The sequence below is a fragment of the Leptosomus discolor genome, chromosome 2 (assembly GCF_034619465.1).
Source record: "Leptosomus discolor isolate bLepDis1 chromosome 2, bLepDis1.hap2, whole genome shotgun sequence".
In the NCBI taxonomy this organism is placed as follows: Eukaryota; Metazoa; Chordata; class Aves; order Leptosomiformes; family Leptosomidae; genus Leptosomus; species Leptosomus discolor.
This window is the reverse complement of record NC_141392.1, coordinates 35,262,091-35,287,554: the sequence shown is the minus strand read 5'-3', so window position 1 is coordinate 35,287,554 and position 25,464 is coordinate 35,262,091. Positions and strand designations below refer to the sequence as shown.

At 39.4% G+C, this 25,464-nt stretch overlaps 1 protein-coding gene across 1 annotated transcript in view; it reads right to left on the bottom strand.

The window, feature by feature from the left end:
- Positions 1 to 25,464, bottom strand: part of WDPCP (WD repeat containing planar cell polarity effector) — a 105,281-nt gene that overhangs the window by 27,955 nt on the left and 51,862 nt on the right. The window contains exons 11-12 of the mRNA XM_086460867.1: positions 19,492 to 19,555; positions 13,570 to 13,672 (exon numbers count right to left, since the gene is read on the bottom strand). Coding sequence (XP_086316993.1) covers positions 13,570 to 13,672; positions 19,492 to 19,555 — 167 coding nt within the window. The remainder of the gene's footprint in view (positions 1 to 13,569; positions 13,673 to 19,491; positions 19,556 to 25,464) is intronic.

Sequence of the window (25,464 nt, the reverse complement as noted above, 5' to 3'; positions counted from 1 at the left end):
CCCTGGAGGGAGCTGTGGGCAGCTCCTGGAGTTGCTTGTCCTTCTGAAAGTAACCAGGAGGAAAGTCCACGGGAAGCAACGCAAAGAGCTGATGCCTGATGCCAGGGGAAAAAAAAAAAAATCACCAATCACTCCTGCTGAAGTCTCCTCGCTGCCCCATTTCATTCCCTTTCTTGCTCTTCTTCTCATTGAAGTAGACAACAGGAGTTTGGAGATAAGATTCTGTCTCAGATGCTCACCTTTTCAGAGAAAAACTTTTTTTTTTTTTTTTTTAAGAGAACATATTTAACCTAGACTGCATGCTCTGATATCTGTTGAATACAGCATTGCTTGTGAGCCACTCCTTTCATCACTTCAAGTGCATTTTGTATCCATGGAAAGCAATTAAATGTTCAATAGGGAAAGTTTGCCCTTACAAAGCATCTTTCCACATTCCTGCATTGCTGCAGCGATCTTTTTCTTTCCTTACATGCCACCACCAGCCCTTCTTGCACAGATGTGCATCACTCAGAAATATTTACTATCTACCTGGTTATTACTGTGTCCTTGTAGTCCTTCCTTGCAGCCTGACTCTGCTCCCTCTGCCTCTTCTCTGACTTTGGGTGGAAACTCTTGCTTGCACTTCATGTTTTGTGGGACATTTTTGGACTGGTTTAGGCTGCAGGTGGGAACTTAGCCCATTGCAGGGAGAAGGGATCAGTCAGAGGGAAACTGTCACCATGATCCTTTCTGATCTGTAAAAGCTGCTTGAAGCCACACCCTCTCTACAAAAACAGTGCTCAGTTTAAAGCAGCCTTACAGCTCTCTGCCGCTTTCAGGTTTATTTTACTAATGATTTTGCTTCAAAATCAGCAAAATTACCTTCGGACTCACCTAAATTAACTGCGGGTGAGAGTGCCATGTGAGCAAGTTGTGCCTGGCCCTGGAGCCTCTCTACTAATACCTACTCTAGGCCCCTGAAGGAGCAGTGGGTACAGCCAGCTACCACGGCCCGTGCTGGGGGTTTCCACTAGCCCAGCTGGTATTTTCATCTGCTCCCTTTGTACTACAAACAAGAAGAACCTGGTCTGAAACCATATGTGAAAATAAGGAGCTCTTCAATTTATATTTCTGAAGTCAAACCAGCAGTGTAGGATAGCAGGAACTTTCAAGACCCCACCAGTACCAACATAAGGAAAGGTTTAGTCACTGCTATTTAAAACAGTACAAAGTGAGAGTTAGGATGCAAGTCAACTAAAGTAGAAGAGAGAGCTTTCTAGGCAAGCTGAGTAGCATAAGGAGTGGAAGAACATAATTGTAGCAACTCTTAATATGAAAATGGTCAAGGATTACTCCACAATCTTGCATTAGCAGGTGGCTGGAGCCTTTTAATCAGGCATCTTCTCTACTCCCAATGCCTATAATTATCTATTGTAAAGGCAAGTTCAAATTGGCACATGAGATTTTCCTTTCCCCACCTCCAAACTGAAGTGCGTCAGGGCTGCCAAATTTTCGAAGTCTTGCCCTCGTAAAAAGAACTGCAGCTATCCAACCTGGGTAGTTCTAGCAGAGATGGTACCTGAGGATCCTTGCCTTGGCTAGGATTACTCTGGGCTGTGCCATGCATGCTCAGGACTCCTGTGTCATGCAGTTACTAGAAAACTAGAAGTAGCTAAAAGAAAAGCCAGCATGCTCAGATGCTTATCACAGTAGCATGGTGCTACTCAAGATTTAATCTATCGATACAAAAAAATCCCCACCAAATTTAAGCGATGATCACAATCTCTTCCATCTCAAAGGAGAAAAGAAGGCAAAGGTGAATCCAAATCATCTTCTTGCACATGAGTCCCTGATCCTGGTGAAGGCCAAGCTCATTGAGCCATTATGTTGACCTGATTTAAATCTGATTAAACTTAATTGTGGAAACATTTCCAATTCAAACATAAGGCAAAAAAATGTTATCCTACAAATACTTGAGGTATTCTCAAGACTAGAGGCAACTGGAGAATATTTTAAAAATAAATTTTCTTCTGAAAATACTTTTTTTCCCCAATGTGATTTTTATTTTAAAACTGTACTAACTTTCAAAACTCCCATGTAACCAAAACCTGTTTGCTAACTTTGCCATCTCATTTTGGGAAGTGCCTGAAACTTTGTTTAAAAACAATTGCAAACTCCTTAATACTTCCCATGTTTTTACTGTTTCTTCATTATGCATACCACTGACACACCAAAATAAGGTAATATTACAAACACAAAAAGTTGCTTTCAAACTAGTTTTTAAGTTTTTATATTCTTTTCTTCAGAATGAGTGGAACTTTTAGTTGTTTTCCTAATACAGCATTTCAACCAACTTGTGCAGGACTCATCTATAAGCATCAACATTGGCAGGGATCGACTTACAAGAGCAATTTAACATTTGCATATGGGCAAAGCAGTTACCTCCTGCGGACTGCAAATTACTACAGTATTGACTGTTTCTTTTGCCCCACAATAGGGTGTCAGATCAGTGAGTGCAGAAGCTCTTGTCTCGGTTTTGTAAATATTAACTTTTGACAACTGCAGCTCTGAGAACCTGAGACACACTGACGGATGTGCAGCATTATCTGTTAGTAAATAACTTCAATTAGGTGATGGAAAACCCTGAAATAAAATGTTTCTTGCTTTCTTCAACCTTCTTCCCTCGGTCGCATATTGTATTTTCCCTGAGACGAAAATGCGAAGTTTAGGATGTGGTGGCATCCCTGCACGCCCCGGCATAGCCTTTGTGCATCATGGTTGTTGTCACACTGACACCTAATGGCAGATATGAAGTAGACTATCACGGCTGATTTCCCAGGGGTGTGTTTTTATCCTATGTTGTAAAAATTCCTTCAAATTATAGAAAATAATTTGGGGAAAGCCACATCAGCGGGGAGAAAGTGAGGGCGCAGTGCTGAATTAGCAGGACAGGAGTGAGGGGCTATGGCATGGGACTCGGGTGCTGCCAGAAGGATGGGCAGCCTGTCACAGAGAGCTCACACAGTCCCCAAGGGAAAACAAAACAACTGAAGGCTAAAATGAGCTGGCCAAAGGCATCCATTAAGTTGGTGATAGATGGAAAGGTCTAATTTCATCCAGTCCCTGACCTGCTGTGTTGTTTCTGATCCCAACAAGCCGGCAGTAAAGCTCTCAAACACACAAGGGAACAGGTTGGGACAGTGTAGCTGATAATAACGTATGAAAATAAGGCACTGACTAAAGCTCATCCTTCCTTCGTGAATTTTTGAGGAAATCAGGAATTTTTCCAGAATGTTTTCCCGTTAAAATTCTGTTTGTTATGGTGATCAGTGGAGTGCTCTGTTCCAAATTATTCCCTGACGTACCTAAAAGTCAATAGCAGCACAGTCAGCAGGACAATCTGGGCTTACACTGAAGCAGACTATAGCCACACAGGCTCCATGCCCGCGGCTGTGAGCTAAACATCTCACCATTTGGTGGCTAAAAGTAAGGGCCTAAGGTAAGAACTTTGTAGCTGTTTTTCTTCGGCCACAATGCATCCGATGTAGTAAAATAAATAACTAATTGTAGCCATAATCTTTCATCTGATTAATAAAAGTTTGTATTATTTAGGCAGAGGTGTGGTGCAATTTCACAATGAACTTCAAATGATCATTCAGGAGAAGTTTAGACCGGGTCCCAAATCCTTCCTTCCAAAGGTTACGTGGCACAGTCAGAGGGTGAGCTCATGAAAGGCTCCTGATGGTTCATGAGCATCAATGCTTCCAGGTGATGTAAGATCAAGTCCTGGGGTTATTGTGCAAGGTCTCTGGGATGGCCCCAGAATCTGCTCTTCAGCCGGTGCACTTCAGGTGTATTTGGATATCTCCAGGGGGGATTTTCAGCAGTAAGAACATTAGCAAAGGAAATAATTAAATTTAGCAGAAGTATATGAATAACCACAGTAAGATGTAGCAGAAGGTAGGTTACATCAAGTAAAAAATACAAGCTAGCAGTTGCTATGAAAAAATGTCATATTTTTGAAAAAAAACAGAAGCCAAGCATAGGTTCTTGACACAATCCTACAGGAAATAATATTGTCTTCCATGTTCCCTTACAGTGAAAATTTTTAAACTACTGGTTAAGTGGCTAAGCCATGGGATCTAATTTATGTGAGAACTATACCCTGACTTTTTACTGATCTTGTGGTATGCAAGGACTCAAGGCTGTGCTCAGAGCCATCACTGGTGAAGGACTGCAAGAAAGTCCTTGTAACTCCTGCCACTGGTTCCACACGAGAAGTCAGGCTGAGCTCTGAGCACCATCCAGCTGGTGGAGTCAGGCACAGCAAGGCTCCATGCTGCCATCAAACATGGCCTTGCAGATACATTTGAAAGGGATCACTTTAAATACAGGCAAGGGGAGGGAAGCTGTGCCCTCCCAGAGGGCAGAGAAGCAGGCACACTGTGCTGGGGAGCCTGAGTTCCTGGGGAAGGAGAGTGTTACAGCCAGGCCCTGGGCTGGGAGGGTAGGAGGCAGAAATCAAGTGGCTGGTGCATCTTTGGTTATCATAAAGATGAAAAGGTGGGACCTGCAGTAAGTAACTAATTATAATGATCACCATCCATGCTTTTAAGCTATTATTAAATGGTATCTTTTCATCACATTACAACATATTACCATATCAATGTTGCAGAGATAAGCAATGCTGCTTCACAACCTGTTTTTAAGATCGAATTTTACAGTTCGAAATCTAGCGTGATTCAGGACTTTTGGTAGCTTGAATGCTGTGAAAAATATTATTGAAAGGCCCATATTATTCACGCATGAGTTCAGGAGTTAGAGCAGTCTCATGACACTGCGATTTAAAGTAAAAAGAAGTCTTGGTGCAGACTAACCAACAGGAAGGATATTTAGGGAAAAGATATTTCAAATAGCTGAAATGAAATACAGAGTGTACGTTGAGGGAAGAAAAAAGTCATTATTCTGGATGTACTTACTGCCTTGTATTATGCACTGTTGAATAGTTTTTCACCAACGCTTTTTCTTAAACAGCCCATTTCTATTCTTCTTCTGGCCAAGTTTGGCACTTTAGAAAGTGCAAGACTGACAACAGCGATGGATGCAAAGCTTACTCTCAGGCCTCGCTAAGCTTTTCCCTATGACTTTCACCAGCAACATCCTGATCAGAATGTCACCAGCCCTGAGACAGGATTTTAACAGGGAACTTGGTTTTGCTAGGCTGAAAACATTCAACAAGAACTAACATCAGGTCATCAAACACCTTCAGTTCTGTTGTGGGAGTTTTTCAGGGGTGAACCGTCAAGTAGTCTCTTGTGCAGGAGTCTTTGAAGGAAAATGGCCTCAACCTCTGATTTTGCCATGGGCAATCCCATGGTATCCTCACTTAAGGGCCTGTGGTGTGGCTGGGGAGTGTAGTGAAAGAGGAGGCAATAAATAAACAGTCCTTCACATTTTTGTTTTTTTGTTCGATCAGAGATCAGATGTGCAAAATTCTCATATTTACAAGAGTTGGTCCTTCTGAGCACAGGAATCTACAGCCTTCTCCTGATGTTGACTATACCATATCTGGTCACTACTTCTGAAACTCACCCACATGGGGAATATTGGGTGATCGTTCTTCAGGAGGCCATTATAAAAAGACTTTATGTTGAAATATTACAATCAAACGTTAAATTGACACCTCGCATCAGCGCACCATTATACCTCTTTTCCAATTCCTCTGCTGTCATGCCACTGATGTAATGAATTGCAGCCTGTCACATCAGATTACGATACGCAGAACAAACAGGACAAAACACATACCAACTGCCACGCAAATATGTGTTTGCCAACTCTTTTTGGTGCGTAGAAATGCAGCCGGCAAATTGCCCTATCAGAAAACTAGAGGATCAAGGATGGCTCTAGGCTGTGTCAGACAAACATGCCTCTGACACACCATGAACGTACAGATATGCGGCTCTCAGGCAGCTACGGCAATTACGAAAGCACCTCCTACTGCGATCATTTCTTGTTTCAGAAAAAAAAGCAGCAGCGGGTTCTGTGGCTGCTGATGTCATGAAGCAAAATATAAATACGTAATAATTAATCTAGCGCTTGTGTTCAGATTTGGAGTTATTTTTATGACTGGCCAGATTTTGGCTGTGTATGTGTAAATATAACACCCACTTATGTACACACACACGTGCATACCATGAGATGTGTGAATATACATTATGTGGCTTTTAACTGCAGCCTTTTAGCCTACATGTGGGCCTTTTGAAGCTAATGGGAGATTTACCAGGGGCTTTTTCACAGAGCTGTAGGCAAGACTGGAATCCAGAACATATGAATATTATACTATAATGATACAGTGTAAATCATCTAGTTTGACCTACAGTGAATTAGAGGTCATTAAATTTCATCAAGGTATCCTACACCAAGCCAGAAAAACTTGTGTTTGACTAATGCATAAACCGTATTTGGCTAAGTCCTATTTCCCAGAGAGGTATTCATTTAGTCTCCATGCAAAGACACTTTCCATGCACCCATTTCTTTGATAGTTTGTTTCAACAGTTATTTTAACTGTGTGTGCTTTTTATTCAAGTTGATTTCATTCTATGGAGTCAGGGCTGAGAAGTCAAATTCCTACTTAAATTCCTAGCGATAATGTCAATGGATACTTGAGTACTGACTTGCTTCTCTTTACTTCAATGCCATGCCATGGGCATCCCTTCGAGATATTTTATGCTGAACTGTTCTTTATCATGTAACATCCTCACCCAAGGAATATCTCTGTGAATTATTTTCACTTTTGTAACTTACTTCTCGATATGCTGCCATGGAAAATACGTTGTTTACTTGGTAATTAGTGTTATCCATTCTCTGCTAGGTTCACCAACTTTGCTGGAGGTTACAGGGATAAGATGGAAATTACTGAAAAGATCTAAGAAGAGAGACCATACATACCTTGCATCAACCTGTTAGTAGAATAAATACAGATCAGACACAGACAACTCCTTTGAACTTCCAGAATTTGGAAATACTGTATTTTTTTTTGTTTATAAACCAGCCATAGTATGTAGCCACAGATATAAAAAAATTAAATCCCTAAAGCTGGGTCTTCCAGTTACTGAGTTTTCTTTTTTTTCATCATTTAAAATGAAGGCAAGAAATTATTAATCTATGACTTCCTGGTAAGACTTTTTCATATTAAATAGGGAACAATTTTACTGCTGACAGATATTACAAAATATGAGGATCATTAAAATTAAAATATTAAGGAGAATAGTGTCTTCATTTCAGGCATACAGTGGTGCTTTTTAAATCAGGTTCTGTAGTGGGCAAGAATACGTCATAATAAAGAAGGGAAAAATGGAATGCCATGATTATTCTAAAGCTTGACACAAAACTATAAATCTCTTTCAAGTGAAGATACACAGATCTTTGTGTAGACCTCTGCAGCTAAGCAAACCAGCTAGCCTTTGATGTACTTACAATTATTAGGGGCTAAGGATTATGTCTTTAGGCAAAGCTGTCTAGCAGTGGGAAGGTATAGATCAAAACTGACATCATGACACAAGCAAGTGGAGAGGTGAGATGAGGTGGAGCCAAAAATAGTTTGACGTTACTATAGACCTTAAGCAAAACAAATGACTCAACTTCTCAAAAAGAACACAAGGAGGGGAGAAATTAGTGCCTGTAACCTCTTGATAAGAGTAAAATCCTCACTACTAGTTGGAAAATTAACAAAAAGCTAAACATCAGAATAAAGAAGAAGATTCAGCAGATCCACTTAGTTATACAGGAACATATTGTTACACTCCCAGTGAGGCAGGTATGCCAGGCTGTACATTCAGAACTACCATTGCAACAGGTTTCCATGCCGTGAGTGCTGGGTGCCGCTAGCTCCTCTTGAAACCAGGGGACTCAAGCAGTCTACATGAAGTAGAGCAGCCTTCCAGACCAGGCTCTTTGTCATTTTTTTTGTAGAAGGCAGGAATTCTGGTAATGGAAGTCTATTGCTTGATATATGAAAGGAGTCATTATGGATCAGAAGAGGAACAAATGTTACCAACTAGGCTAATGCAGGGCCAGAGAAGGGTGGTTACAAACACAGGGGGACAATTCTAAACATGGTCTTGAAACGCAAGCGGGATTGCCAGGACTGTCAGGAACAGAAGATCTGAGTAAATTGCAAGTGATTTGGAGGTAGCAGACTCTATGCAGGACCAGGCTATATCTCAGACACACTGTATGGAAGACAAAACACTACAGCATGTGCCATTATTAATTATCACAAAGAACATGTAAGCCATTGAATATAAACTACTATCACTAGACTAAGAAGAAATGAATACATTCTCCACTTAAGGTTCAAACTGGTTATATTCCTTGCCAGTAAGGTAAAACATTTAGGGCCTCTACATTTTGAATGTCATCTTATGAACAGTATGGGAAATTAGACATCAGTCTGTGAGAACTGATAAGATTTCCTATCACACTTGCAAACATTATGGAATATTTCTAGAAATGTTTCAAAATTCTATTTCAAGTGGGAAAACCTCAAGCGCTTTCATAAGACGTTACTGAACCATCAAAATGTTAGTCAGTCCCACCTAGCATTTCAGAACAATGCAATTATCTCAACATCAGTGTTTTTATTAAGATACCTCTGTTAGAAATATTGTCTAAACATTAGTGTAACTAATATTCTGAGTTTAATTCTAAGTAGAAATACTAGGTTTCCCAATTTGCCTTTCAACTATGCAGCAGTTATCTGTCTTGTCACAACATGAATTCCTTTTGGGTGAAAGCTATTGATTTGAAGGTTAAAATCATCTTGCTGGGCCCTAATGCAATTTGTTGGAAGTTGGCCTTGGGAAACTTTCTGACGCTGACTACATATGCTCTTCATTGGATATTCATTGAGCAATGATGTCTGAAAGGTTGAGTTCTTCACCCCTGTGATCATTATTAGTTATGGCACTTCTTAACAGGCTGTGCCATGTTAGTTCTTTGCAACTCAAATTTTACATCAGCAACCTACAGTTTACAGCACTGAACAGATGCACTCTTCCACCACAGACAATATTGTTCCAGAAACATATATACGAGGTCACACCCATAAATAGAATTTATTAGTAACCCACAAATACTGTCAATATTGAAGAAAGTCCTCTCTGTTTTAATCAAGTGAAATGAGGAATACAGTATACATTTTAGGCAAGGCTAAATGAGAACTCCCTGACCTCATTAAGGAACTCGTAGATCTATTACAGAAATAATACAACAGAAAATCTTTGGCAGAGGAAACCACAATATCTATGGCCACTGGTCTGCTGATCAAATGAGAGTGGGGAAAGAGGAGACAGCTAATGCAGTCTCTGAGATGTATGGTACCATTACTTCAATCTTCTCATGCCTCAAGATGCATTTTCACAGCCTGTCAAACATAAAATCTTATGAGAATAATTTTCTTTAGAAGATTTTAATCAGTTGAACAAAACATCTACTTCTGCCAAAACCATAGTAGGGAATAGCAGCAAGCTCACTTGACACTTCATCTTCCTCAGCAATATTCTCACCAAACTACTATGTTCTGAAGGTCTACAGGTGTTTTTACCACATGCACCCAGACACTCTTAGCTTTGAGGGTGGTTTCTTCAAAATGGTGTATAGCAAACAGCAATCATGTGAGGAACCAAGAAGGGCTAAAATTCAGAAAATTTAAAAATAATTAATGTATTTTTAGTTTTATCTTGACACAAATCTTGATATATGTGAGGAATCTAACAATGATTATAGAACTCTGGCTGACATCTATGAATTTCAGTTGAAATTATATTGTCATTCTACATTATTTGTAGGTGCTTGAAACTTTTCCAAAAGCCTGTTTGAAATATATTACATTTGAAGTGAGCTCTGTACACAGAAATATCTTGACAAATTAAATATATCTAGGGCAAGACAGAGTACTCTCAAGGGCTTGGGAATCAGCCAGGAGCACTGACTCATGGTACTTCCAAGTAGCGCTGAGCTGAGTTTTGGGGATGGGCTAACTCAGATGTTGATATACAAGAACGGTTTCACATTTGTACTATTTAGGACCAAATACTACACTGTAATATATATATGAAATATGTCTTAGAGAGGCCAGATATTATCTAGGGAGGTGTTCAGTATAACTTGGGATCAATAGCACTGATTGCACCTTGCTGCCTCTGTTTGCTTAGGTTGCTGCCTTCTTGTAGGAGCCTGAAGTGGGTGCTCAAGAAGTGTGGGGGTTGATCTGGGAAGTGTGACCATTGGTGAACTGAGTGGCTGAAAGCCCCAGAGAGCAGAGGACTGGGTTTAGGAGATGGTTAGGGGACAGAGACTTGCTTGAAATTGCATCCTAAAGCTTCTGGCTCTGCAATGAGTTTCTCGCCCCCTCTCAAAATGTTAGACAAATACAGTGATTTATATATAAATTACTTGTTACCTTTTGTTTTCACTGGGTCTACAAAGTTCATGTCTCATGACACCTATTTTGCTAACAACAGTTTATGAAATAAAAACATCATCAAGAAAGGACATTGGAATAAAACATAATAAAACAAAATCTGTGGCTGAGGTTTCACGTGTTTAAGGTGAGATCCAATCTGCAGTGAAACAAACTCATGGGAAACTCCTGTTTATTTTCATGCAAAATTAATTGGTTGCAAATTCATTACTGTTTACAGACTGAATCTCAGTGACAGTTTGTCCCAGGGGCACTGAAGTATTTTAAATCATTCTTATAGTTAATTATTCAGCAAACGAGAACACTTTAAAGACTTCATCATACAAAGTGACTTTAATAATTCATGCTTATGGGGCATTATAGAGGTAACTGTAGGACTGTTGTGAAGGAGGGGAAGACTGTGTGCCTGCACATTTATAACCGAATTGTAGTAACACATGTATTACATCTGATATGCAAGTAAGACATTTGTGATCACCTCAGGTTTCTTCCCTATCCCTCTCTTTGCATATATGTCTACAATACTATATAAGGTTCTCAGTAAACTTAAAAATACCCTAACTTCAGAAATCTAGTGACAGCATTAGTTTGCAAGGAATTAAATGAAGACACAGATTAAGGCTTAATCTTCTGGATCAAGAGTAAGAGAATAGATAGTGACCAGATACAAGTCTTAGGTATCTTATTTATACTAGGTGCAAAGGACAATTACCTAAGAAAGAAGAGAAGAGGGAAGAGAAGAGAGAAGGGAAGAGGGAAGGGAAGAGGGAAGGGAAGAGGGAAGGGAAGAGGGAAGGGAAGAGGGAAGGGAAGAGGGAAGAGGAGAGAAGAGAAGAGGAGAGAAGAGGAGAGAAGAGGAGAGAAGAGAAGAGAGAAGAGGAGAGGAGAGGAGAGGAGAGGAGAAGAGGAGAGGAGAGGAGAGGAGAGGAGAGGAGAGGAGAGGAGAGGAGAGGAGAGGAGAGGAGAGGAGAGGAGAGGAGAGGAGAGGAGAGGAGAGGAGAGGAGAGGAGAGGAGAGGAGAGGAGAGGAGAGGAGAGGAGAGGAGAGGAGAGGAGAGGAGAGGAGAGGAGAGGAGAGGAGAGGAGAGGAGAGGAGAGGAGAGGAGAGGAGAGGAGAGGAGAGGAGAGGAGAGGAGAGGAGAGGAGAGAAGAGGAGAGAAGAGAAGAGAGAAGAGGAGAGGAGAAGAGAGGAGAGAAGAGGAGAGAAGAGGAGAGAAGAGGAGAGAAGAGGAGAGAAGAGGAGAGAAGAGGAGAGAAGAGGAGAGAAGAGGAGAGAAGAGGAGAGAGAAGAGGAGAGGAGAAGAGAGAAGAGGAGAGGAGAGGAGAGGAGAGGAGAGGAGAGGAGAGGAGAGGAGAGGAGAGGAGAGGAGAGGAGAGGAGAGGAGAGGAGAGGAGAGGAGAGGAGAGGAGAGGAGAGGAGAGGAGAGGAGAGGAGAGGAGAGGAGAGGAGAGGAGAGGAGAGGAGAGGAGAGGAGAGGAGAGGAGAGGAGAGGAGAGGAGAGGAGAGGAGAGGAGAGGAGAGGAGAGGAGAGGAGAGGAGAGGAGAGAAGAGAAGAGAAGAGAAGAGAAGAGAAGAGAAGAGAAGAGAAGAGAAGAGAAGAGAAGAGAAGAGAAGAGAAGAGAAGAGAAGAGAAGAGAAGAGAAGAGAAGAGAAGAGAAGAGAAGAGAAGAGAAGAGAAGAGAAGAGAAGAGAAGAGAAGAGAAGAGAAGAGAAGAGAAGAGAAGAGAAGAGAAGAGAAAAGAGAAAAGAGAAAAGAGAGAAAAGAGAGAAAAGAGAAGAGAAAGCAAGGGAGATGTAACTGCACACTTTTAAGAGTGCCCAGTAACAGATGACCTAAACAAATGTTGGTTTTGGCAATTCTAGCGGAGAAAGTGCTTACCCAACGGCCCAGTTGTGGTGCAAAAAAAATGCCCAAAGTGACTTAAGCTTGAAAATGAAAGACCCTGAAGAAAAGAGTTCAGGAGAGGGAGAGACACTGCTTGATATCTACTCTGCTGGAGAGGGAAGGAGGTGATACAGTATTGCATAGCCTTGAAAATCACGGATTTATACAATATATAGAAATAGCCACATAAACGCACATACTGCCTCTTTGCATTTCTATAGATTTGAATGGCATTTCCTTGTATGCTCTGAGTAAGACCAAGATGTACAGTTCTAAAGGAATCCTATGTTACCCAAGATCTCAAAGGCTTTGGGACTCCTTCTAAGTTTTAATCATATTCTACTTCTTGGCATGGGACAAGGACAAAAGCTCAGTGATTTCCGCTAATATTCAAAGATGCAGTAGAATAAGCAAAACAGCATTGTGCATATTTGATACAAACATTGTGTTCTTCTTTTTTCCCTTTGTCTACTTTGTCTCTGCTGGAGGTCAGCTACCTAGACTTAGACCCCTTCTGCCTGGTTTGTGCTATAGTCCCAATATCAGAATGGTCTACATATTTGCATACATCTCTTCATGACAATTCAGAGGAAACACAAAGAGAAAGTGAATGAGTTACGAGTTCCCCTGCCTGAAAAGTCGTCTGTGTTTGAGCTGCTAGTCTAACCCTGCAATTTTTGCATTGATATTCCTTTTGGAATGGCAAGAATCCCACTGCATGCAAAGCTGTTATTTTAAAGCCAGGATCTGAGCCTGTGTTCACATCAGTAAATGTTTCACCTGAATGCTGCCAAAGCATTCATGATGTGATGTCAGTTACTGGCACAGTGTGCACAAGGAAATAGTTGGAGGTGAATGAGACTGCCATATCTGGCCTTTAACGCTGGTATGAACAAAGATTTTCAGATTTAGTCCCCTACCTCTTGCACTCAGTTCAGTTTGTACAGCCCGAACTTTTATATATAGCCATAGCATAAATCTTTTTTGCTTTGTAGCTATTGCAATCCTCACGTGGGTACTGAAAGGCAAAGCTAAGTTATTTTATAAGACGCCCTCTTCAGTTATGAATAAAAATAGTCTCACTTTCAAAGAAACCAATGCAATCAAAACAACACCCCCCACCTACAAATATAACATGGTGTTGTACAGGACAAGTATTGATTAAAACAAAAAGGGCTTTTTAAACACCATTAATTCTTACCAATTCTAGTATAATTCTTACCAATTCTAGTAGTTATTGATTCTGCATCAATGTCATTAGCCTTTTTCTTTGCCACTTCAGCTAGTGCCAATTCACCCTTATCTAGTGCAAGGTAATGGATGTCCTTTGGAAATAAAAGAGAGGAAAAAAAAAGATTAATCTAAAATGAATCTCATAGGAGTAACAAAAGGGATTTTGAAAGAAAGAGGTTCTTTTATTATTTAGATCACAAACACAGATGGAACTGATGAACCTGCCATTACATTTTAATTCCCTCCCAATGCAAATTTATTATCTTACTTGCATTGTTGAATACAGCAATGACTAAAACACTGACCAATCATGCACCGATAAAAGTGAAGCTATTGACTCAGTGTATGAAAGAAACCAATCTGTCTGCTTTTAAAGTAACTTCTGTTGGTGCAACATTAATTAAAAGAGGGTTGATAGGAGATGGCTATGTGTAACCCAGTTCTGAAGTACTGGAAAACTTCTGGCTGACAGCCCCTATTTCAAGTGAGTTAAGGCTTCCACCTAGCACACGAGTTTTGGGACTAATTTTGGTTTGGAGGTTGTCATGTTACACTCACTGTTCTTTGGGTAAGGTGCTGGTGGTCCTCCTTGTGTGATACTGGAGGCAATAAGAGTTAACAATGGTTAATCATGGGTGACATGATTCCTGAGTCACTCTTGGACCATGAGGGGCTTTCCAGACATGTTGTTGTCTAGCATGAAGAGTTGTCAATACTCTGGATTTAGTCCTTAATCTAGGGTTAAAAAATCAGTGAGCTGCAGCAGGGACATATCATCACAAGCTGAATTGAAGGCTTTTTATTGTGTGTTAACCTTTGAGGTGAAAACCACCTGTACTAGATATAGGACAGTTTGTGGGAGAATATATTCCTGCTGACGAATGACAGTCTCACTGCCTTTGGCTTTGGCCCTTGAAGTAAAGTTTCATCCTTGACCATTAATAAAGAGATAATTAACCCCCTTCTCCTTTGGCATCATGGCCACAGGCTGCTCTGTGCATGAACTGAGACATATGAAGTGAGGGAAACCCAAGAACAGTTGGCAAAGTTTTTTTCCCCCTGCTTCTTTGCCAAAGATACAATTTGGTATCCAAAGATTTAAGTCATTCCTGGCCATTCTTCCGCAAACTATCTGCATGCAGGAATTTAAAGGGAATAGGACTATTTGCTGGAAATATTGACCCCTGCATACCATACAAGCAACTATATTCTCACTAACGCAGAAGATTTCAGGTGAAACTGTCCTTCTCAGCGTGAGTTACTGCCACCTTCATCAATGACAGAAAGTCTTACAGGAAAAATTGATCTTACTCTAGAAACCGAAGCTAGATGAAAAAAAGTGAGAGTAATAATGCTAGGAGAAAAAGATGCTGCTTTTATTATCCCCTCATATAATAATAATAAAAAAATAAAATAAAAAAAGATGCAAACTGAGAATGTTAGGGAAACTGAGACTGATGACACAGGACAACCTGGTACTGACTTGTAGGATCCCAACAGTCTGCAGGAGACGGCAACATTTTCTAATTACAACCACAGGTGTGACTAAAAAAACGTACAAGTGTCTTGGAGCAAAGTTACGAACTTGTTGCGAACTCTGTACTTCCTTTCTTTGTAGGTCTAACATGGTTGTCAGGAGAAAAGGACCTGAGTAGCAAGGTATGATTTCTATGAAGATTAAACAGCAGATATTGTCAGCTTATTTAGATAACAACAGAAAACCTAAGGGCTCTTGAACAAGTCTGAACTTAAAAAGATTTGAATGTAAAGGCAGATTGCGCTCACTAATTTAAAATACACTCTGACTATGCTTAACAACTGTCTTTTTGTAGTTTAAACTAAAACAGAAGTGTTGTATACTTCAACACAATTTTAAATAACAAACTTGGGGAGGGGATGGAAACAACTGCAGAAAGTGACCAAGTTCTTTCAGTGAAGAGGTTGTGTGTGCTATGTGTATCAAAACATCTGTTACTTTCAGATCTTGTTTTTGCCCATGTTTTCTGTTTTGAGTAAAGAAATGTAAAGATGCTGCATATCCATTGCTAACTAACAGGGGCTTTGTAAGAAATAAAGACAAAGCAGCAGGCTGGTAAGCAGCTTTCTTCATGCTTCCTCAAGCTGCTGTCACAAAAGAAATAAAGACAAAGCAGCAGGCTGGTAAGCAGCTTTCTTCATGCTTCCTCAAGCTGCTGTCACAAAGAACTAAAAAAATAAAAAGTAGCTCTTGTCTCTATCTCTAAACAAGCTTTAGAAAGAAAAGATTACAGATATAAAAACCTCTAATTAGACAATTTCAGATCAAATTTAGGTGTTCCTCATTCAAATAAGCCAGAAAAATTGGATTTTTCTAAGAATGTATAACTCTCTGAGTAGAATAAAACTAGAAAAAAATAAAAGAGAAAGAAGAAGCACTGGATTAGAGGGTGCCTTAAAGAATGACAGAAAAAAAAAAAAAGAACAAATTAGCTGAAGATTCATTGCAGGCTTTTTCACACACTTATCTAAGAATTTATCAGTCTAAAGATCACGTCCCTCTCAAAAACAATGGTGACAATATCAGGAGTTTGCTGAAAGGGCTGTATTTTATCATTTAACAGTTTGATTACTTTTTTGACTACTTCCTTTTTACCCTCATCTTTGTGACTCACAGAGCTGGCCCTCAGTGAGAAGTCATTTGAAACACTGATGTGCAGTTGTCTATAGGATATTTCTGGGCAAAATTCCAATGTTTCTTCGAAACAGGCACTTTCCTCATCAGTGTATCACCCAAGATCTGACAGTTTTATTAAAGTGTCTTTTCCTTGCATTTTTTGCTACCTTTGGTACGTGGGATGGCCTTTTGAATTTTCAGCAGCTGAGAGCTGGAGCATACTACAAAAGGATTTCAAGCTAACAACCCTTCTATTGCTTGATCTTTTCTGTCACAGATTGGATCAGTCACTGTCCAATAAATGCAGCTGTTGTTCACGATATTAGGTCCTTTTCAGTTTTATTTTTTTATTGAACTCTGTAGGAGATGATAATAATTGATGGGCTCAGATGTGACGTGAGGGTAAAGCTTATGGAGAGACACAGCAGTGTGCATGTGTCTTGTTATGGCATCATACTAGTGACGCTATAGCTACAGGACTAACTTTTAAGCCTTTTTTTTTCTTTTTCATTTCTATGAAAGAAACCAGCCCTCAGATAGCACTCTCTCAAACTTCTCTGCAATCTCAAAACAAATAACAGGAAGCTGCAGAGCCCTGGTTGGTGAAAGAGATGCTCAGGATTAATTCTTCAAGACATAGGACATTTTCTTAGAAGTCTCAGAAGATGAGTATTCAACTTTGGATCCTCCTCAGCCTCTGTTATACCTGCTTCTCTCTATCCTTTCCTGTTTTGTTCCTTCTCTGTTCCCCTTTGATAAATAGATTTTTCCTTTCTCATTTCGCTTATGTCGTCAGATGCGTTTCTTTAGTCTACTGTTTTTTCTTGAAAATCCATTAAGTTAATTTGGAATAAGGTGGTGTGACTCCTAGAGCCATATGAGGTTTTACAAATGGCTTTCCTTGGGCTGTAAAACAACAGCACAAATAATTGGCCTATATATTAGTTATTCACACTGCACATAACCATAAATGCTTTAAATAAAGTCAAGTTGTATGTTATTAATTGCATTTTGACCTATATAAACAATATATACAAAGTATTTAGTGTTAAGCAGAAGTGAGGGAAGTACAAACTTTGCTGAGCAATAGTTTTGTTATACCAACACATAGAAGGACTGCAAGCTTTCAGAGAAGAGGTTATCTAATTTTCACACTGTATTTAGTGCAATGAAGCCCAATTCCCTAGAAATTACCATGGCACAAATAAATACTTTTTATGACCTATGCACCTTTAAACTTCTTGAGTCCTGTACTTAGTAGTGTTGCAGCAGTGCCATTGTTAGCTAACTGTAAAGTTTGTTGATTAGTACATTACTTAGGAGATGAATTAGCAAAAGGACATTTCCCCAGAGGAGGCAGCGAGTTAACAGAGGATTCAAAGAGGCAGGTGTGTGTGCTGCTTGTTGCATAATTCATGGGAAACTATGAGGAATCTCAAAGGTAATGCAAGCAGAACAAGGACAATATAGAACTGGTTTTGATCTCGCAGTAATGTAAGCCAGGAGGAACTATGTGGAAATATGTATTTATGTTTAAGAGCATTGGTGAGATGGGAAATGGAGAGTAGATGTTATGAGAGTAAAGGGAAAGCAAGAGTAGGAGAGGATGGACCTAATTTCTCTGTGAACATTGAAACTCCTCTTGAAGGAAGCTGGAGAACTTTTTTTGTTGAGAGGCAGACGTGTGACCACTTGTGGAGCCAGGTAGTGACAGTCCCTCCCTCTCGTTAGCAGCCATAGCACCCACCTCTTGCTTGACCCAACACTGGTGTTCTCCACCCTGGGACAGAGATGCTCCCTCAGTCCTGCTGTCAGCGCAGGAAAGAAAAGAAAAAAAGATCATGTAGGTAATGTTCTCAGCCATATGAGACAGGGCCCTCGGGATGGCAGGCCAAATGCTGGGTCATTTGTTCTGCCAGAATGGATGAAATTACTCAGGAAGAATTTATTATCTCTGCAGTGGGAGAGCCCCCAACAAAAAGCTGTAACCTCCTGCAGACATGCTACAATCTGAATCTTACACGTGGCTGCAGCAGTGCTTAGCTTGATTAGGTATAAAATTTGTATTGAAGAAGTCAAATTCAATAAAAAGAGAAAAGGAAAAACATGAGCTAAAAAGAGGAAAAACTGAGGAGAGTAAACATAAAACACGCAATGGATTTCCTAAAAGTCTGACATTTCCATCACATTCTTTTGATGCATACTTAGAAAAGTTTATCGCAGCATTCACATCTTTCTAATTAGATGGAACAAGCCAGATGATTAGAACCGTGAAAAAAACATCAAAAGGTTCACACAACTTTTTATATAATTAGAAGGGAATTTTCATAACTCATAAAAGCAGGATTTAATTGTGTAATTTAACATACAATTTAAATATCAAGATTGAACTAGCAGGGCAAGTGACTTAATGGGATAAATGATATTAACATCTAGTGTCAAAGCTTAATTTAAACAACAGAATGTCTTCATTATGCAAAAGAGTCAAGCAAACGAATCCATCAAAGGGCCTTTTTTTCAACAAGCCCCTTTCCTATTGTTTCTTTGAAAACAATGAAATCAGCTGTGGAGCAGCAACATGCTGAGAGACTAGGAAAGCACGACTGGCTTTGTCCATCTGACCTCACTCTGACATTGTGCTGCAAGATCTTATAAAACAAGAGCCTCCTGCAGAGCTCACACAGAGGACCTTTAAAGAGCTGGTTAATTTTACTTCTGTAGCTAATTAAATGGGAGGGGGCAGAGAGTGCATGAAACGTAAAACCCCTTGTGTTGATGCTGCTGAGCTTTGTTGTTTTAAAAGTACCTGTAGAAGCGTTCATAATTTGACACTTTTCACAAAGCCCTAAGAGACAAACTAAGAGCATTCAGGATCCCCAGGATATGGCCAGCTCTTGTGTCCAGGACTCAGCAGTTGTACTTCTTAAAGGAATGGATTAGAAATGTATAAGCTTATTAGAGCAAAAGATGACATTCACCCACATCAGGAGAGATGAAGAAGGGGAAAGTTCAAAAACGTATACCTTAATTCCTGGAAAATAAAGAAAAGCCTTTAGGCCATGCTAGGGAAAATGTCAACGACTCTAAAGATAGTCAGTTCCTATTGACGAGTTGCATGATGGCAAAGGGCAAACCAGGTAGAACAGTTCTGTCTTCAGCATGTGTCTAAGACTGCAAATGACACAGATCCATTTTGCTGTGCACAAAAGCTGACAACTAACATCCTGACAACAGCCTCTGTCTCCAGAAATTACTCACCATAAACAGGTCCCGAGCACCTATGTCAACAGCTAGCAGAAATGCTTTTTCAAATCTCTGATACCTGCAAGAAAAAGGAAACATGTCACTCGCTGAGGATAATTTAAGAGCTGCATCAAATTTTGTTAACGGGCAGATGAAGTCCTTCAATTCTCATCAAAAGTGATGCCAAAGCTTTACTGGGGAAACTTAATATGCTCATACTCAGATTGCAGAACTATGAGGTAGGACAGTGACTACCCTTAACCTCCTTCATCGCTTAAAACCTTCAGCAAGTGTTGAGTCCCATCAGACTTAGTGGAATCTGAAGGGAACTGAAGGTATTGTAGATCATAACAAATCAATCCTTTGAAAGATATTAGCTGCAACATAGATAAATGTTGGCCCCAATAATATTGGTAGGAGCCTCAAAATCCCCTACGGAAGAGACTAACCCCAAATCTCCTAAGACTTCAGAAGTCCTTGTAGAAGTTCGCATTGAGTTTTGTCCTCACAGACCCTTCAATACAGCTTTCTCTGAAGATGATAATCCAGTCAAGTCATGCTAAACAGTCATGAATCTCCAGGGACTGAAAAAGGTAGGTGGTGACACTGCTTTTCCTCCTAACTCTCTCAGCTCAGCATGAACACAGGCTGCTAAGTTTTCTGAAGATCCTATGGTGAGGAAGATTGTGTCAATGAGGTAAAACAAGGGGAAAAAGAACAAAATTCACAAGCAAAAACTACCTCTAAATGTGCTCTAGAAGGCACCACCTGAGTATCACCTAGAGATGCAGTAAAGTAGGAAGGGAGCAGTGTGGATGTGGAACTTCACCTAAAGGTGAGGTTAACCCCAGAGGGCTGTACCACGGCACACTAAGACCATTAATTTGTTGGTTGAGGGCTTGCTGAACAACAGCTCCTTCCTTTTGCAATGACACAGACTGCCACCTTCTTCTTACCCAGAGACCATATACCATCTCCTGGCAATTACTGCAAATACATGGGATGGAGATACCATGGAAGGCTATATATATCCTCCTGTTTGCAGAGCTTGGGAATTCCACAGAAGTGGGAGGGAACAAGCCATCCATCAGCAGCTTTCTGAGAATATATACCATATTGCGCTGGCAAACACTAATCACAAAGGGAAATTCTGCATTGGGCGAACGCCTCTCTTCTACTAGTTGTAAGTAACCATTATGTGACAATCACTGTACTCTGAGGAAGTGATTCTCTTTGTACATATTTTCTTCTACTGCACATTCTAAATGGTTCAAAAATACCTGCACAAATAGATTCGGTGATTATTTTTAGATATGCAAACCAACAAAATACTCCAATTTTATTTCAGTTGTGAAGTAAAAGGTTGATTCCATATAGAATGATTTCTGTATTTTTCGCATTACTGGTTAAGTTTTCCCCTTTTCATCTGTTAACAAATTCAGCAATAGATCAGTGGTAGATGCTTGAAGTTTGGGAAGGAGACGACTTCTCTGCCCTGGTGGGGAAAAAGCAGCATTGTGATTTCTCAGTGTTGGAAAGGTGCAGTTTGTGTTTGCCCAATGAATATCATCAGACAGCATCATATGGATGCCAGGGTTTATGCAGTTCTGTAGCCTGAGGGTATCTTAGGAAACAACGGGCAGTGCTGTAGCTCTTCCTCAGGCCAATGTGAACAAGAGGAAACATGGGAATCCTCCTTCACCTTGGTGTACATCCCCATGTGAAGTACCATATTGGGATTCCTGTTTCTGGCCAAAGCCTAAGCAGTTTTCTGCCTGGCTCTTGCTACAGTCGCTCTCTTCTACCACACACTTGGAATGATTCAGCAGATTGCGAGATAGAGCCAGAAAGGACTTTTCCTCAAGGAATAACATTTGTGACAAGAAGGCATAATATGTGAGCTTAAGTAGAAAAGGAAATGCACTTTCCTGGTGAGGTTCCTAAGAGCTGGAATGGGGAGTCCTTTCCTCCCTAAAGCTAATCTCCCTGCTCTGTCTTCTAAGCACTAATTTGCAGCCCTCCTCACAGAACCTGTTTAAGGGAGGGGACGAGATGAATTAAGGTTAACCTCTTGATCACTGGGGAACAGACAGTGCACCACTGTTTTATCACGCACATCTATGTATCTGAAGCTTTTCCACATGCTTTCTATGAAGGATTTTCCATTAAAATACATTGCATTGTAATGCTGCTTCTGAAGCTATGTTTAATTAAGACAAATAAGTACATGTTAAAATATGTGTATCTTGAATAGCTATAATGTATATATTTTTCTGGCACATATTATGGATTAAATATACATTCCTAGTACTTAGATGGGAAATTGGAAACCAAACAGAAACCGGATATATGACTAGCTAAAAAGAATGTCTGCATCATTATTTTGTTTTTCCAAAGTTATAACTATACAGAGTATTTGAATGACATTTGCTTTAGCCAAGCCAAAAATGCCTGCAACCAAAAAATATTAAGTAACTTTTTCGTTGATTGACCTGCAGAACAGAATCATGGCCTTAAAGCTGTCATTTCTTTGCTGTTTCAGAAAGATTTAAATTTCTTTCCTTTAATCAACATACAAACTTCAGTCTCATTATGGCCCCTAGTCATAAAACTGTGAAGTTAGCTCATTATATTCAGATCTGTACTGAGGAAAAAAAAAAGGAGGGGAGGGGAAGACTATCCAAGAAACACTCTCCACAAACCAAGAGAGCTGGAAATAACAATCACAGATACTTCATAAATTATTATAAATGGAATTGCTTTAAAATAAGGTGGAGGTTTCAAACAAGAGTGACAAGTTTGCATTACTTAGGCAAACAGTATTAAATCAGTCAAGAATGTCCAGGGGTTTTTTAAAATTAGCTTTACTAGAAGATACTTGTTATTTTGAGACTCTTTAGCATAGATGTTGTGTTCTTTTTATTCTACAGGAACAATTAGAGAGAGAATTCTGTCCAGCATGAGACCAACTTCAAGTTAATAATGTCTGTTTTACAAGGATTTTGTCATGGGGAGCTTTGCCATTGCTAGCACACTTCACTTACAGTTTATCAGCTCCTCAAACAAACAAAAAAACCCTCAAGCAAAACACCCTTCCTTTTGTTCTTGTGCTACAATTACAAGATACAATATTTGCTTTCTAAAAATGGCATCTACAGGGTACCGGTCTTGAAGCGAGCGTCCTCCCGCCCCTCCCTCCACTTTGTTACTTATTGCTTGCTTCACAATAACTCCAGCAATCGAGACTTATATGTCTCTTGAAAAAGAGAGATAACGAAATCTGCCTGTAAACCATGAAGTTCAGCCACTCGTTTGGTCAAAGTGACAGCCAACAGAAATATGACCTTCAAGATTAAAACACTCAACTAGGACAGATTGAAAACTAACTATCTAGGACAGATAGGAAAACATTTCCCTGCAAGCTGTTTAGCACATACAATATTAAGTTCAAATTCTCACATAATAAAATAATACTGTTATTATATGCACTTAGGCAACCTTTCTATGTATCCTGCAAAAATTTAAAAAGATGACTATTAGTATATCTGTTGTATGCACAAGGAAACAAGGGGAAATGTGGGTGATATGACAAGGGTTATGCAGGTCAAAAACAGTTGAGGCAGAGAAGAATCCAGACCTGCTTTCCATGATGGAGTGGCAGACCCGCTGCCTGCTTGTATTTTGAGAATGTGGCTTAACTGAAAAGATGCCAGGAAAGCATTTATTTTTAAATAAAATATATAAGTAATAAAAAATTAAATATTATCTACTAACTCCAGAGAGGTTATTCTTTTCACTGGCATAAATAAAAAGCGAATCAAATGGCCAGGTTTTCCTCCTGTTGGATGTTCAGAAATAAGGTGATTACAAATACCATAGATCAAAACAATGTGCACAAATTGCAGCTTGCAGAGAATGGAAAAGAAGTCTCTTTAGTTTTTACAAGAGCTTCTACAGATATGTCAAAGGAGAATTTTTTCATCTGTATTCCACAACACCTAAATTGAATGTGGTCACTTAAAGATAGAGATACATTTTTCAGACTGAAAATGGTCAACTTGAAAATACTGGTAATATTTACCCATAATATTAAAACACCTCCTAAGAAATCCAGGAACCAGAAAAAAAGAATCATGTGGAGGGAGGAGGAAGGGAAGGGAGAGAGAGCTCATGCAAGCAAGAGAGAAATACAGTGCAGAAAAGATGGAAACATTTCTTTAGGGACTAGTTACAACCAACAAGCCTTCTTAGACATGCCCATCGACCATGTAAGCATATTCCTTGTGCTGGGCTGATAAAGGAGGGCTGCAGCAGGTTTTTTTCCTTGTCTTCAATAAGGGTACACAACATTTAGAAAATAATCTGCAGGGGAAAAGCTGTGGCACAAATAATATTTATAAGCCAATCTTTTTTAATGGAAGAAATTTCAGAGTCCTCCTCATCTCACAGTCCAATCAAGGGTGATATGCATTCAAAAAGTGAATATTAAATATGCACGGAGCAAACAGAACAGGAAAAAATGAATATTGAAATAATTTACATGTAATCAAACTACACTGAAATTAAGTTTTAATTGTTCAGTATTCTGTGATGCATATGCAGATTTTAAAGTATTCAGAATATCAATCAAGTGTTTACTTACATCAAGCAATTGTATTTAAGCATACAAAACAGATGATGAAAATATGTTCAATCAGCTACAGCTCCCAACATTTACTGCAGGGTTTACATGATCACTTTTAATTCAGTTATTTCATTTAATATTTCAATTTAATAGCTCATTCTTTCATTCAATTTCTAGGCATCTTGCCCATTTCTTAAACACAATAATAATAATTATTCATAAAAGGAGCTGTTTCCCCTAAGTTCTCATATCAGCAATTTTTGGAACAGAAATGGTTTTCATGAGGTTTTTTTCCTTCAAAAAAAGTTGTTATTATCTGAAATATTTTCCTTTTAAATGGGACAATATTAAAATAAAGAACAACATTTGTAAAATGCCTCTGCATCCCGTTTCAATGGAATTCTGAGCCAGAATAATTAGAGATTATCAGGTTAAAAAATGCAAGGAGTGTGTGGCTAGGTTACTAAGTGGTTGATTTAAATGGGGACAGATTGGTTTTCAACAAACTGTTGAACGTAACACCACTGATTTAGGCATGTAGCTGTATTTTAGAACACAGCTTCAGAGCCCATTTAGAAAACCTTGGTCCAGGGCTTAAGGTCTTATATATTTCACATGAAAAATATTGATGCGTAATGAAGTCAGGTATAGATGGTGTAACTTCAGCGCATCCTTAAAATGACAACTCTGAAATTCTACTGACCTTCAAGGAAATATTTTAAAGTAAAAATTCAGTAAATTCTGAAGACTTAGGTTACTATGTAACCTTTCATATATAAATTATAGTATTAGTATTCTGCATTTTATAGCGAATGCTGTAATACTGGCACTTATGAGTTCCTGTAAAGGAATAAATACATCAAGATCTTACCTTTCATTAAAAACCACAAAACATTTTAAACAAAAGTCAACAAAAACTGACACAATTTTACCCTATTGAGTTCAGTAGGACATCCTATTTTAAATACAATGATTGCAGAGAAAATCAGACCACTGAATGCAGCCTGAATACCAGGAACTCTCCAAAGAACTTGTCTTTCCCTCTCTCCCCAAACTGTAGGTTTATGTTTCAGAATCTCATGATTTGGGGGACTCAGTCTCAAAATTTGTGAATTTACTTTGTAACGTCTTATTATTTGTTTGGATAATGAACTGTCTGGAAAATAGACTGTCCTCGATACTACTGATCTCCTTTGGCTAAGATCAACTAATTGCTGAGTACTAGTTTACTGTAGCTAGACTGCTTCAACACCAACATATGTGCAAAGGCATACCAAAAGTTTCATGTATCGCCCTTAGAAATTTAAACCATAACTGCAGTTTTAAAAAGAAAATATTCTGTGAGCAGCAAAGACTATTGTTGA